The 13253-nt window shown below is 43.1% G+C and overlaps 1 protein-coding gene across 10 annotated transcripts in view; it reads right to left on the reverse strand.

The window, feature by feature from the left end:
- The window catches only part of LOC121062454 (chromodomain-helicase-DNA-binding protein 1-like), an 82747-nt gene extending 70188 nt beyond the window's left edge, over positions 1-12559 (reverse strand). The window contains exons 1-2 of one of the 10 annotated variants that reach the window (XR_005815563.1): positions 11062-11856; positions 9001-9204 (exon numbers count right to left, since the gene is read on the reverse strand). Coding sequence is in view for 9 of the 10 variants with exons in the window: in XM_040542449.1 (XP_040398383.1) it covers positions 9001-9053 (53 nt within the window). In the remaining variant the exon portion in view is untranslated. Of the gene's footprint in view, positions 1-9000; positions 9205-10494 lie in introns of all 10 variants that reach the window. The other 9 variants (XM_040542449.1, XM_040542451.1, XM_040542450.1 and 6 more) reach the window with 9 other exon arrangements.
- Positions 12560-13253: the final 694 nt, after the last annotated feature.

Here is a 13253-nt window from a genome sequence, read left to right on the forward strand (position 1 = left end):
AACCCTCTCCCTCCCCTGTCATTACTAGTTTAAAGTCCTCCTCATGAGGTCAGCCATCCTACTGGCAAATAGGATACCTCAGATTTTGCTCCTCTTAGTGAGGTGGATCCCATCTATCCCAAGCAGCTGCTGATCTTCAAAAGGGGTTCCATGTTCAAAGAACCAAACCCCTATCACTGACACCAGTTCCAAAGCCAATTATTCATGAAAACATTGGATCATAGAATGGCTAGGGTTGGAAGGGACCTTAAAGATCATCTAGTTCCAACACCCCTGCCACAGTCAGCAATGCCACCTGATAGATCAGGTTGCTCAGGGCCTCATCTAACCTGGTCTTGAACACCTCCAGGGACAGGCATCCACAACCTCTCTGGGCAACCTGTTCCAGTGCCTCACCACCCTCTGAGTGAAGAATTTCCTCCTAACCTCTAATCTGAATCTCCCCTCTTTTAGTTTAAAACCGTTCCCCCTTGTCCTGTCATTATCTGATTGAGCAAAGAGTCACTCTCCATCAGGGTTTGTTTGGTTTTTTTTTTTTTTTTTTTTTTTTTTTTTTTTTAAGTCCCCTTTAAGTACTGAAAAGTCGTAATGAGGTCACCCCGAGCCTTCTTTTCTCCAGGCTGAACAGCCTCAGCTCTCAGCCTTTCTTCATAGGAGAGGTGCTCCAGCCCCTTGATCATCTTCATGGCCCTCCTCTGGACCCGTTCTAACAGGTCCACATCCTTCTTGTGCTGGGGGCCCCAGACCTGGATGCAGTACTCCAAGTGGGGCCTCACCAGGACAGAGTAGAGGGGGACAATCACCTCCCTCGACCTGCTGGCAACTCCTCTGTTGATGCAGCCCAGGATGCAGTTGGCCTTCCGGGCCGCCAACGCACACAGCTTGTGTCGAGCTTTTCATCCACTAGAACTCCCAATTCCTTCTCTGCAGGGCTGCTCTCAATGAGTTCTCCAGCCAGTGTGTACTCCTGTCTGGGATTGCCCTGACCAGGTGCAGCACCTTGCACTTGGACTTGTTGAACCTCATTAGATTCACAGAGGCCCACTTCTCAAGCTTGTTCAGGTCCCTTTGAATGGCACCCCTTCCTTCTTTGATATCAACTGCACCACTCAGCTTTGTGTCATCTGCAAACTTGCTGAGGGTGCACTCAATCCCATTGTCTATGTTACTGATAAAAATTAAACAATACCAATCCCAGGACAGACCTCTGAGGTACATCACTCATCACTGGCCTCCACCTGGACACAGAGCCACTGACCACTGCTCTCTGGGTAAGACCTTCAAGCCAAGTCCTTATCCACTGAATGGTCCACCCATCAAGTCCATCTCTCCAATTTGGAGATCAGGATGTCATGTGGGACCGTGTCAAAGGCCTTACAGAAGTCCAAGTAGATGACATCAGTCAGTTTTCCCTTGTCAACTGATGCATCATAGAAGACTACCAGATTGGTCAGGCACAATTTACCCTTCGTGAAGCCATGCTGGCTGTCTTGGATCACCCCTTTGTCTTGCATGTGCCTTGACATTGCTTCCAGGAGGGCCTGTTCCATGATCTTGCCAGGCACAGAGGTGAGGCTCACCAGTTTGTAGTTCCCCGGGTCCTCCTTTCTACCCTTTATTAAATTATTGATTTGTACTATCAGTGGCCGCCTTCTCATACCTTTCCCCTCCCTGGCAGTACTAAGGAGAACAATACATGCTTTAAAAAGCTTCAAATTTACTGATAAAAAAGTACCTATTGGAGTTCAAGCACAGAAGACTAGTACATACTGCATAGAGCTTACTTCAACTCGTCACCCAAAGCAATGCAGATGCGTGCAGCAGATGCATACAACTACACCAAACTTTCTGCCTGTGCACTCTCATGTGTACCACATTCCCAGAGGTCTTTATGTAACTACAGCACACAAAAAATAGACAAGATTAATAATAGCTGTGACTTCATTTTTACTGAAGCTTAGAAAAACTTGCTTATTCAATGGCTAAAGGATGACCAGCTATGGGTGGCTCTGAGGACTACCAGCACACATTTAATGTCATGTGTTCTTACTGCAAAGAATCTGTTTCTACCCTAAGCTTCAGTAGAATTTAGGCTTGGAGGCATAACCCCTACAAAGGCAGTATTATAATCCCAAAATCAAAAGTTTGTATTCACAGAGGACGTAAGAAGCAGAGCAGTATATGAGCACATTTTACATTGAAGATGCACTACGGATTGCTGAGACTGTACAAGCAGCACTGCATGACATGCAGCACTTAAAACCCCAATATCCACAATAATCTCTTTATCAAAGGACTTTCCTCTAAGAAATTAGGAATCCAAGGCGAAACACACACTCTACAGGATATGCTGAAAACTGAGTACCCTGTAGCATTAAACAAACAAACCCACCTTTTTCCAACCATCAGAGAGAACATATACATTTTTCTTTCTACCACTGAGAGCACTGCAGTCTAAGAACTAGAATAGAACAAGTTTATGCCCAGGCAAACCACTAGCTGTCACATGCTTCCAGGTGCAGACTGTGTCCTTGTTTTACCTTCAAAGAAGTTATCTTTTTCTTAATTCCTAATAACAATCTTCTTTCACAAAGTATAAAGCTGATTTGTCAGCATTTCAAGCTATGACATTCAACTTTATAAGATTTTTTTTAAAAAAAGAACTTATTACTAGCATCTTGCAATTTCAAATTATTTTACAGTAACATAGGTGTCATGAAAAGTCTTAAGAACAAGATACTCAGTTTAGTCACGCTCTCTGCTCTCTCTCAGATTATTTTTTCTTAAGCCTAGGGGAAATACATAAATATATACACACACCCCTCCATCCATACACACACACGCGCGTATAAAATGGAAAACTTATTCCCTAACCAAGCTATTTGAACATTGCAGCAATTAAAAGAAAACTTTGTAACAGCACCACAAAAACAAACAATTACTCTCTATCAAAACTACTTACCTATTCAAACAGAAGTTGAATGGAAATTTTCAGCCTAAGATTCATTTCTTAATTATCTTTAAGAGGTAACTACCTACGTATTAGAATGAACGAATGAAAGAAAAAGATTTTTTTTTTTTGCTTTGCTCTTATTAACCTCTCATAAGAAACAGTTTCAGATTGGCATCAGTCAGACTACCAATTTGCATCATCAACTTCTGAAATAATGTTTTATTTGCTTTTGAAATAATACTTGTAAGAAAGCAGCAATGATAAAAAAGCACAGACCTATCTAATTTTCTAAAACCAAAAAAGTCTCCAAAATATGCCAAGACTTGCTTGGAACAACAACAAAAAAAGTGTTATCTAAAGAGGAGAATAAAAAAAAAAATCCCATCCCCCCCCCCCAAAATAGAAAAAGAAGTTTGTCTACAGGATTCTAGTCATGTATCTTAAGCAGTATCCAAAAGAAAAACTAGGGTTTTGAAAATTACATCTTACTGAAGAACTACTGTAGTAAGTTTTCAATTTCAAATTCTTTTCAACACAGCTACTAGCAATTTGATACACCATGTCAATTCACTATCCACCCATCCTTTTCTGGCACTTAGCGTTTGTGGATGCAACTTCACTGGAATGTATCTTTACTTGGCCTTTTTTTTTTTTTCTTTGGTTCACTTGACTAGTGCCAACCTAGTAAAAATTTAACAAGGAGTCATTACTTCTCAGTATAACCTAAGAAAGGCCCAGATTCACCTTGCCTCAGGACTCAAATATAACCAACCTTTTAGCTAACGTATTCATGAAAGAAAACCAGAATCCTCCACCCACAGTCTCCCCCCATTTTACTGCAAACACAAAACAACTGGAACACTAAGAAGTAAAAAACAAACAGACACTTTTTCCCTAACACAGACACATTAAGCAAGCTTTAGTTATTAAAAGCGCATACAAGTCTCTAAACCCTGTCAGGGAATTACCTATAAGACTCTACCACATGAGCAATGTATTGGGTTTATACAGCAAAATTTTCATAGCGTGGGGCTGCAGGGGTAGACTCTAAGAAGAATCCAGAAGCTGCCCAATGTTACATAAGGGCCAGCTTCAGATTGCTCCAAAAGGGACCCGCTGCTAGCCAGAGCCAAGCCAGTAAGCAATGCTATTTGTGCCTCTGTGAGAGCAAATTTAAGAAAGGAAAAAAAAAATGATGCAACACAGCAGCTGGAAGAATGAGGAGTGAGAAACAGCCTTACAGACACCAAGGCCAGTGAAGAAGGAGGGGGAGGAGGTGCTCCAAGCTCCGGAGCTGAAGTTCCCCTGCGGCCTGTGGAGAGGACCATGGTGGAGCAGGTTGTCCCCCTGCAGCCCATGGGCACCATGGCAGAGCAGATCTCCACACTGCAGCCCATGGAGGAGCCCACGGGGGAGCAGGTGGATCTGACCTGAAGGAGGCTGTGGCCTATGGAGAACCCCCTCCAGAGCAGACTCTGGGCCAGACCTATAGTCCATGGAAAGGAGCCCATGCAGGAGCAGGTGATCTGGTGGAAGCTGCCACCCGTGGGGAAGGGACCCCACACTGGAGCAGGGGAAGAGAGTGACCATGAAGGAACAATGGAGACAAGGTGTTACAGACTGACCACAACCCCCATTTCCCATTCCCCTGCATTGCTTGGGGGGAGGACATAGAAGAGGGTTGTTTGGAGGAAGTTGTTTTTAGTTTCTCACTGTTCTAGCTTGTTAGTAATAGGTAATAAATTACCTTAATCTCCCTATGCTGAGTCTGTTTTGCCTGCGGCAACAATTGAGTTATCTCCCTGTCCTTATCTCAACCCTTGAGCCCTTTCCGTCATGTTTTCTCCCCTTTCCCTTCGAGAAGTGGAAGTAAGAGAGCGGTTGTAGTGGAGTTCAGATGCCCATTTGGGTAAAACCACCACAGATTTAATTCAGATTAAACCTTAGTAATTTAGATGCTAACCCTTCAATCATCCTGATAACTGTTAGAGGGACAGCACAGCAGGGCATAGGCAATCCAAGAGGTTCCTGGAATGCATTGATGATATCTTCCTTATACAAGCGATAGAGGATCCAACAAGGAGAGGTGCTATGCTGGACCTCATTCTCACCAACAAGGAGATGCTGGTGGAGAATGTGAAACTCAAGGGCAGCCTTCGCTGCAGTGACCATGAAGTGGTGGAGTTCAATACCCTTAGGGCAGAGAGAGAGGGCGCACAGCAAGCTCGCTACCCTGGACTTTGGCCTCTTCATGGATCTGCTTGGTAGAGTCCCATGGAATAATGCCCTGGGGGGAAGAGGGGCCCAAGAAAGCTGATTAATATTCAAGGATCACCTCCTCTAAGCTCAAGAGTGACGCATCCCAACATTTGGGAGCTGGAAAAATTCAGCAGGAATCCCAAAGCCAAACTAGAGTCCACATGCACAATGAAAGCTGTATCATCGATTTAGAATTTCTTCTTTTAACAGAAAAAGGTTCTAGACAAATACTTGTGGTGGTTTTTTTTGATGAATACTGTCTAAACTGTAAGATGAAGAGAAGTGATTTTTTTTTTTTTTTTTTTAAACTTAGACCAAAATATCTGATAATGTTTAATTCCATGACAAATTTTCTTGGTAAAAATCACAACTTGCTAATCAAAGAGAAGACTATTACTAACAAAAGCAAAGAGCTTGCTTCATCCACTAGCCCTTCACATGAAGTTCTATGTACAGTTTCCTTTACCTTTCAGGTATTTTTTCTGATCTCAGGAGTCTTCTGCATTAAAATATATGGATATATCCATACTTTAAGGTGTATACTCTTGTGGTGGTGGGTTAAGCTTGGCTGTCTGCCAGACCTCCACCCAGCCACTCTCTTACTCCCCCCTCCTCAACAGGAAAGGGTGAGAAAATAAGATGGAAGAGCTTGTGGGTCAAGATACAGACACAGAGATCGCTTACCAATCACCGTCATGAGCAAAACAGACTCAACTTGGTGAAAATGAATGTAATTTACTGCCAATTAAAATTTGAGTAGAATAGCGAGAAACCAAGAAAAATGGTTCCATTGCCAAGCCAGCTGGGACTGACTTTGTCCAGCACAGGGACAGCCCCGGTCTCTTCTCAGAGGCCACCCCAGCAGCACCCTGCTACCAACACCTTGCCACATAAACACAATACAACTCTCTATACATGCACAGTTTTTAATTTTTATTATTTCCTATCAGACATCTACCAAAAAGAAACCAATAGATGAGAATACTTCTGTAAGTATGCTCGCAGAATCATTGTTTTCTTGAAAGCAGGATCCTAGAGTAGTGGCTTTCAATTTATCTTTTTAATCTTCTGTGGAAGGTATGAGTTTATACAGCAAATTCAAGCCTGCTGACAAAGAGCTGGTTTTACTTAACTATCTTTTGTGGTCCACAGACTATTAAATCAACAAAGCAAATTAAATCCACAGAAATTACTGCATTGTATTAACATCAGCTTTCAAGAATGTAAACAATGATAAGGATATTTGGTGCAAGAAGCCACTTTCTGCTTACTAAAAAAAGGAAGTACAATGCACCCCAGCCAGCTACTTTCCAGATAGGGTGTACTGAGCATACTCCTTTTTACCTACAGAGTACGTCTGCTCAAGTGCTCCATGTCTTGTTCTACAGGAAACATAGTAGAATCAAAGAGATGGGAAGTCAGATTGCTATTCAATTGGCAATGTTTCACTTCTGCATTCCCTGTTCTTATTACTAGGTAACTAATATGTATTTACTCCTATTCAAGTTTGCAACAGAATGCTTTCAAGAACATACACAAAAACACTTTGCTTAACTTTAAAAGTTTCTTGGAGTATTGCTATCAAGTTTTCTGCTTATATTTACTTGCTATCCAGATGAATGTTATCTGTGATATTTCACCTAGAACTACTAAAAACAATTATAAATCACTGTTTTTGATAAAGAAAAAGCTGAAGAGTAGATTCCACTGTAATTATTACACAAATTCTAACATCAAGCAGCAAGATTAGTTTAGTATTTATGTCAGTCCACAATCTTCGTCGTGCTTGGTACTAGCACATATTTATAGCTTCAGAGGTTGCTAACATGGCCAAGGAAAGTCCAAACAGCACAACAATTACTCAACTGTGAAAATACAAGAGATTCACTTCTACTTGTAGCAAAACAAAACTTCAGGCTCAGCATCTGCAGCAATGGAAAGATTTCTGGTCATCTACCAAACAGATGAAGAGACTCAAGAGTGGAAAGGAGCACAGGAGCATGGCAAATTGGCCATTTCTTTCCCACATGCTTCAGAAATGCCTTTTCACTGCCAGTCACAGGGAATGGAAGACAGCTACAGTTCCTTACCACAGTGCTGGCCGTTTATATAAAATCTAAGGTTTCCAATTAGCCCCTTCTCTAGCCCTCCTATTGCTGAGGATATTACAAGCTTTCCACAACTTCTGCAATTCATTATAAGAGTTTCTTTAAAACAATGTAAACTCCTTTTGTAATAATTATTTTAATAATGTAAATAGGCTCGACAGAAAAAAGGCTCAATTCTTTAAAACAGGAAATTTCACTCTTCATGTATGGAGTTTCCTGATTGCAAACAGTAAACATGCAAATATGCTTTCTGAGATCTGCCTGTGAATTCAGTAGGCTACAGGGTTATTGATTAATAAAAAAAACAGGGAAAAAGTTTTAACATTTACTTTTTTAAGCTTTAAAATAGCTCAACAGCACATTTAAAATGCAGAACAAAGTCTCACTTCACCAGCAACTATCAAGTTTCAAGTAATTTGCTGATATTTACTTTTAATAAAGTTGTTCAGGAAACTTTAATGATATTTAGTTGGTTTAGTCTTATGAGAATTGCTACAGCTTTTAAATAACTTTGATATACCAGTATTTTTATATCAAAGTGGTCATAGCTTGATATGAAGTAATTTTCCTACATTATTTTTAGCTAGGTGGCTTTTTTCAAGTAGTAAAAACCTTCATAAATACAAGGTCAACAGAGTTGTCCCCAAAAAATTAATGTTTGGGGAAGGTCTTATTTATAATTCTCGAAAAGTTCAGAAGATTAGCTTTATTCACACTATTTTATTTTGTTTGTATTTCTCTACTCAACTGACAAAGCTTGTTCTGTTTATTTGTTTTATATAACTGGGAATGTTTTGCCACTTACTAGAAACAAACATTTGTTTGCTAATTAGACAAGTACCATCTTTACTGGAAGCAGAGATCTTTATTTAAAATAAATAAATTAGAGTTGACAATTTATTCACAAGATCCAAAGTTTACTATCTTTCTAGAATATTCCTAGGTATAACAAGAATATTGACATCAAAAAAATACACAAGAGTTGTCAAAAGTTTCTTTAGTTTTACTGCTCATAAATTTCCTAGAGATTTGCACCTAATATCAGCTAAACATTTCTCTCTTCCCCTTCTTCCCACCCCATTACTCACTATGCTACATAGTGAGTAGATTTTTTAAAATTATTTTTTAATTAGGAAAACAGCTGGGAAAGTTGTACTTCCACTTTGGAAACCAAACATGAATTTAACACTTTCCATTATACTGCTTTCACAGCTCAACAAAGAAGGAAGCCTCATGAAGTAGCACATATCAAAAACTAGAATTAACAGCTCATTGTTCCAGCTTTAGAGATAACCCAGTTCGGGGCTTATACAGCATATACTATGCATGCATGCCCTGCACTTCATAGACGTGAGTCTTATTTTAAGATTTCAATCCAATTTGTTTCAGCTTTTGACACTTAAGGCAACTTTTGAGGAAAAAAGAGTAACGGACACTGATACAGTTTTAATACTAGTTAAGTTCTATTATGTAAGGTATATCCATGATTATTACAGTTATTAAACAAAGCTATATGAAACTAACAAGCAGATTAAGCAGACATAAAGCATAGCCAGTCCTCCTAAATATGGCCTGCTTGCTCACTAGGAAGTTTTGGCACAAAATTAAAAGGTAAAGCAGTTCTATTAAACAAAATATAAGAGAATACATAACCAAGGACTGAAACGACAGAGTGCTTACCTTGACTCTCCACTACTGTTTCTTACACGTTCTTCATCACTGTGCCCATTCATTGTAAATATTAAGAAGTTTAAAAGATAAATAGAAGTCACTCAGGTTACAAGGTGGATGTCAAGAATCCACTTCCTGGTACTCTGTGTTTTCCAGGTGATGTGTTTACTCAACCGTTCTTTGCATGCATTCAAGTTTTTTTTCCCAAATTACCTAAAGTAATAAAGCAACATGTTGACACAATTGGAAATATTTGATGGTTACAACTGAAAGATACTGAAAATTACCTGTCCTGTCACACCAATGCTAAAAGGGTATATCTCACGTTTGACACATTTTAACTGAAAAATATACTTTGTTATACTACATTGAAAAATTTAAATAACTAAATGAAATACATGAAATGCACAGAAGGAGAGACCTTTTTTTTGCAGTTGGGCAAAAAACTACCAGGTCCCAGCCATTATATGTTCCTTCATGCAACTTTTCATTGATTGTACTACAAGTTCTGCAGAACCACTAGCTGCAGAATAGTTGCTGGTCTGCCCACAGACCAGCTTTGAAAATGCTATTCTTTTAAGTATTTTGGGTTGAGAAGAATGGTTTACTGTGTATCTGCACTATACCAGGTAGCATGATTTTTGCGATAGTACTATCTTAAGAACAACCAGATCTAAGTTTTAAAGGAAAACGGCCTCCCCAAATGCATAAATATAAACTACGGATATTAATGCTCTGCTAAGATCTGAAAAGTGAAATTATTTCATGCACAAAAAATATCAGAAGCATTTCCAGACACAGACATAATGTTTACATCCAGTACTAAGGATGGGGCAGAGGCTGGAAAATAAGGACTGTCCCAATTAAAAACAAAAAAGAGCCAAAACAAACAAAAAAAAAAAAACCACAGCTCAACTACACCAAGCCAACAAGATCTCACAGGTGAAATGACTGTCATTTCACATACACGAACATCTTCGATCAGTTCACTAGTGTCAGATACACCTACAAAAAGTTTAGACTCACTTTAAATGTAGTGCAAGTATGAACTCACTGATAATCAGCTAAAGAGCTGTGCCTCTCACTGATTTAGTGGCATGAAAGCAGTTAGTGGCTCATCTGCAGGTTGCCTGCCTCGAACTGCTCCCTTCTAAATACGACCCGACCCACAGCCTACGATGGGGGTGAGGGCTGGCTCGTTCTGAGGTGGAAAAAGCCCTGTGCTCAGGCACTATTTCGGACAGAAAGGCAATTCCAGCCAGCAAACAAAGGCGATGATGGAAGAAAAATGATAGGAAGAAGCCTTGTAACCCCAAAGCGGCCGCAAAGCGAGGCCAGGGCCCCAACGGCGGTGAGCCAGGCAGCTTAGTGGTTTCTTGAGAACCAGTAGCTGGCGTCCAACAGGGCCTAGCTCCCCACTGTCTGTCCTCCCGCGCCCAGGGCGCAGACAAAAACCTTGCTGCCTGCCTCCGTGTCTGGTACTCTCGGAACCCCTGGCGATACCTTTTTAGCGTCACGAAAGTCTCTCCTTGTCGCCAGCTCCCTTCTCCGCAGCGACCCTCCCCGTGCCCCGACCACGCTCTCGCGGCCTCCCGTGACCGATCGCTCCCAAGGCGTTCCCGGGAGAAGCCGAGGCCAGAACTGCATCCCTACCCCCCGTGGATTCGCTTCCAGCCCCCCGGAGACAGCACTCCGCTGGTGGCACGACCCGCGCAGGCGCTGCTCCTGGTCAAGGCTCCCTGGCAGAGTCACCAAGGCCGCCGCAGTCCTCCATGCTCACTTCCCCCAGCGCCCCCCACGGGCGGAGAAGAGCGAAGGCCGCGCTCCCAGCCGGTTCGTCACAGGCTCCCCCCACAGGAGCCAGTGAAAAAGCCTCAATCCCAGTTAGCTGCCTCGGCTCTCACAGCTCCCTCCCCCGTCGGATAACAGCGAGCAGGCCCAGGAGCCTAGATCCGCAGTAGGTATCCAGCTCCCTGTCCTCAGTACCAGCCACCTCCCCATCCATCTTCGAAAGCCACCGCACAACTCCAGACGAGAGAGGGAAAGGAACCATGACGGACCTCTGCCTACCTACGTGCGTGTGTGTGTTCGTGCCGGCCTCCCTAGCCCGAGACAGAGCTACACTCCACGAAGAGGTTTGTGCTGTAACCTATAGCCGAAGACTGCTCCCGTGACCGCCGCAGGGCCTGGACCGCCGGCTCCTCACAGCCCTGCACAGTGGGCTCGCCCGCAGCCCCCACCGGTTCGAACAATAGAGCCGCCCCTTGCTCCCCCCCCAAGCAGGGAGGAGCCTGGGAAAAAACAGTAAGCGCTGTGCTGTGCCGCCGCTTCTTAAGTCCTTCCGACCACCGCCATCACGCTGCCGCTCCGCTCAATCTCCTCCTCTTCCCCTCAGTCAGATGGAAATCCTGGGTGTGATGTCAGTCCTGCGCCCTGGGACAGAGCAAGGAGGAGGAGCAGCGGCTGGAAGGGGACAGCACCACCATGCTATGGCGGCAGGAAGGGCGCAAGCGGCCTCCTTGCCGCACCGGATACTGGCCGAGCCGAGGGCAGCAGGTATCCGCCTGCCGCAGCAAACGGGCGCTGGGGCCGGTGTCGGTACCGGTACCGCTCCTGGTGCCTTCTGCAACTCCCATGTGAGGGGGCAGGGTGCGGTCCAGCCTGGGGGGCGCCCATGACCAGCGCGGCGTGGCAGTGAACCCAGTTACCGTTTAGTGTAGTGTGGGCGGGGTTGTTTGTTTAAGGTTTTTCCTGTGTAAAATCAGAGACCCCTAACAAACACATATGCATTTCTTAGTCTTCCTACAGTTAAAAGTGGCATTAGAGCATATTTAGGAAGGCTTGGCATGCAGCTGCACAGAGAACACATGCCTCCATGAGGAAGGCATCCCCCAGCTGGAGGCAGTGCACTCCTTTTGATATCATACTTCAGTTGAAATGATTAATGACCAAGCTGTTTGTTTAGGTGGGTCATGTTCATTAAAAAAAAATAATAATGTGTTATCGCTGGAGTCTACATGTTCCCAGAGTGGCAAAAGAAAGTAGTGGCTGCTGAGTGAAAAACTGCACTCTGAGCATTACAACTCCACAGCCAAATGTGTTGGAAAGAGGAAGCAATTCACCTGCTTTCTCCTCTTTAGATTCACACATATGCAATTATGCACTATTATGCTAGGGAGGATTGTGGGGTCATGTCTGACGAGGATGTTGTACCAGACTTGGAAATTTCTTCAGCACCCTGCAAGAGTAAAATAAGTTGAGATTAGCATGAAAACAGTTTGCTCATGAAGGAAGGAAAAGCTTGAAAGAAGAGTCCTTGTGTGGATATATCAGAGCAAGGTGGTTACAGTAGCTGTCAAATCAGTTCACGCTTGAAGAGCTGTGTTGGCCAAGAGCCAGCATCTGAGCCACAGTTGGTCAGCTAGAGACCTTGGTCCTAGGGATTATTTTATGGCTGCCCCCCCAGGGTGAGCAACACTGGGCAGCCAAGGCATCCCCTTTGTGGTTTAACTTGGCAGGCAGCTAAGCATCACGCAGCCATTTGCTCACACACACACACAGTGAGATGGGAGAGAAAATTGAAAAAGATAAAAGTGTGAGAACTTGTGGGTTGAGATAAAGGAGGGGAGGAGAGGAGAGGGGAGGCCAAGTGATGCACAACACAATTGTTCACCACTAGCCGACTGATGCCTAGCCAATCCCTGAGCAACAGCAGCTCCCCCGGCCAATTCCCCCCTGCTCTTATTGTTCAGCATGATGTCATATGGTATGGAATATTCCTTTGGTCAGTTTGGGTCAGCTGTCCTGATTCTCAGAGCTTCTGGTGCATCTCTAGCCTCCTTGCTGTCAGGGCAGTATGAGAAGCTGGAAAGTCCTTGACTTAGTGTAAGCACTGCTCAGCAACAACTGAAACTTCAGTGTGTTATCAACATTATTTTCATTCTAAATCCAAAACACAGCACCATACCAGCTACTAGGAAGAAAATTAACTCTATCTCAGCCAAAACCAGGACACCCACCAAGTAAGTGTTGTGATCGACTATTGCACATAGAAACTCCAGTTCCATTTGGAACCAGACTGAAGCAGCAGAAACTAGATGAGGCACTTCCACTAGTCCCTCTCTCAAACACCATAGGAAAATACCTCAAAATCTCAGGGATTAAAGACAGAATAAACTTTTATTCCTCCCCTAGAGTTAAAAAAAATGCATAAGGTGTTCAGACAAGAAAACAGCTTCAAAGTCTACAAAAAAAGCTGTATT

Source organism: Cygnus olor, chromosome W (genome assembly GCF_009769625.2).
Source record: "Cygnus olor isolate bCygOlo1 chromosome W, bCygOlo1.pri.v2, whole genome shotgun sequence".
In the NCBI taxonomy this organism is placed as follows: domain Eukaryota; kingdom Metazoa; phylum Chordata; class Aves; order Anseriformes; family Anatidae; genus Cygnus; species Cygnus olor.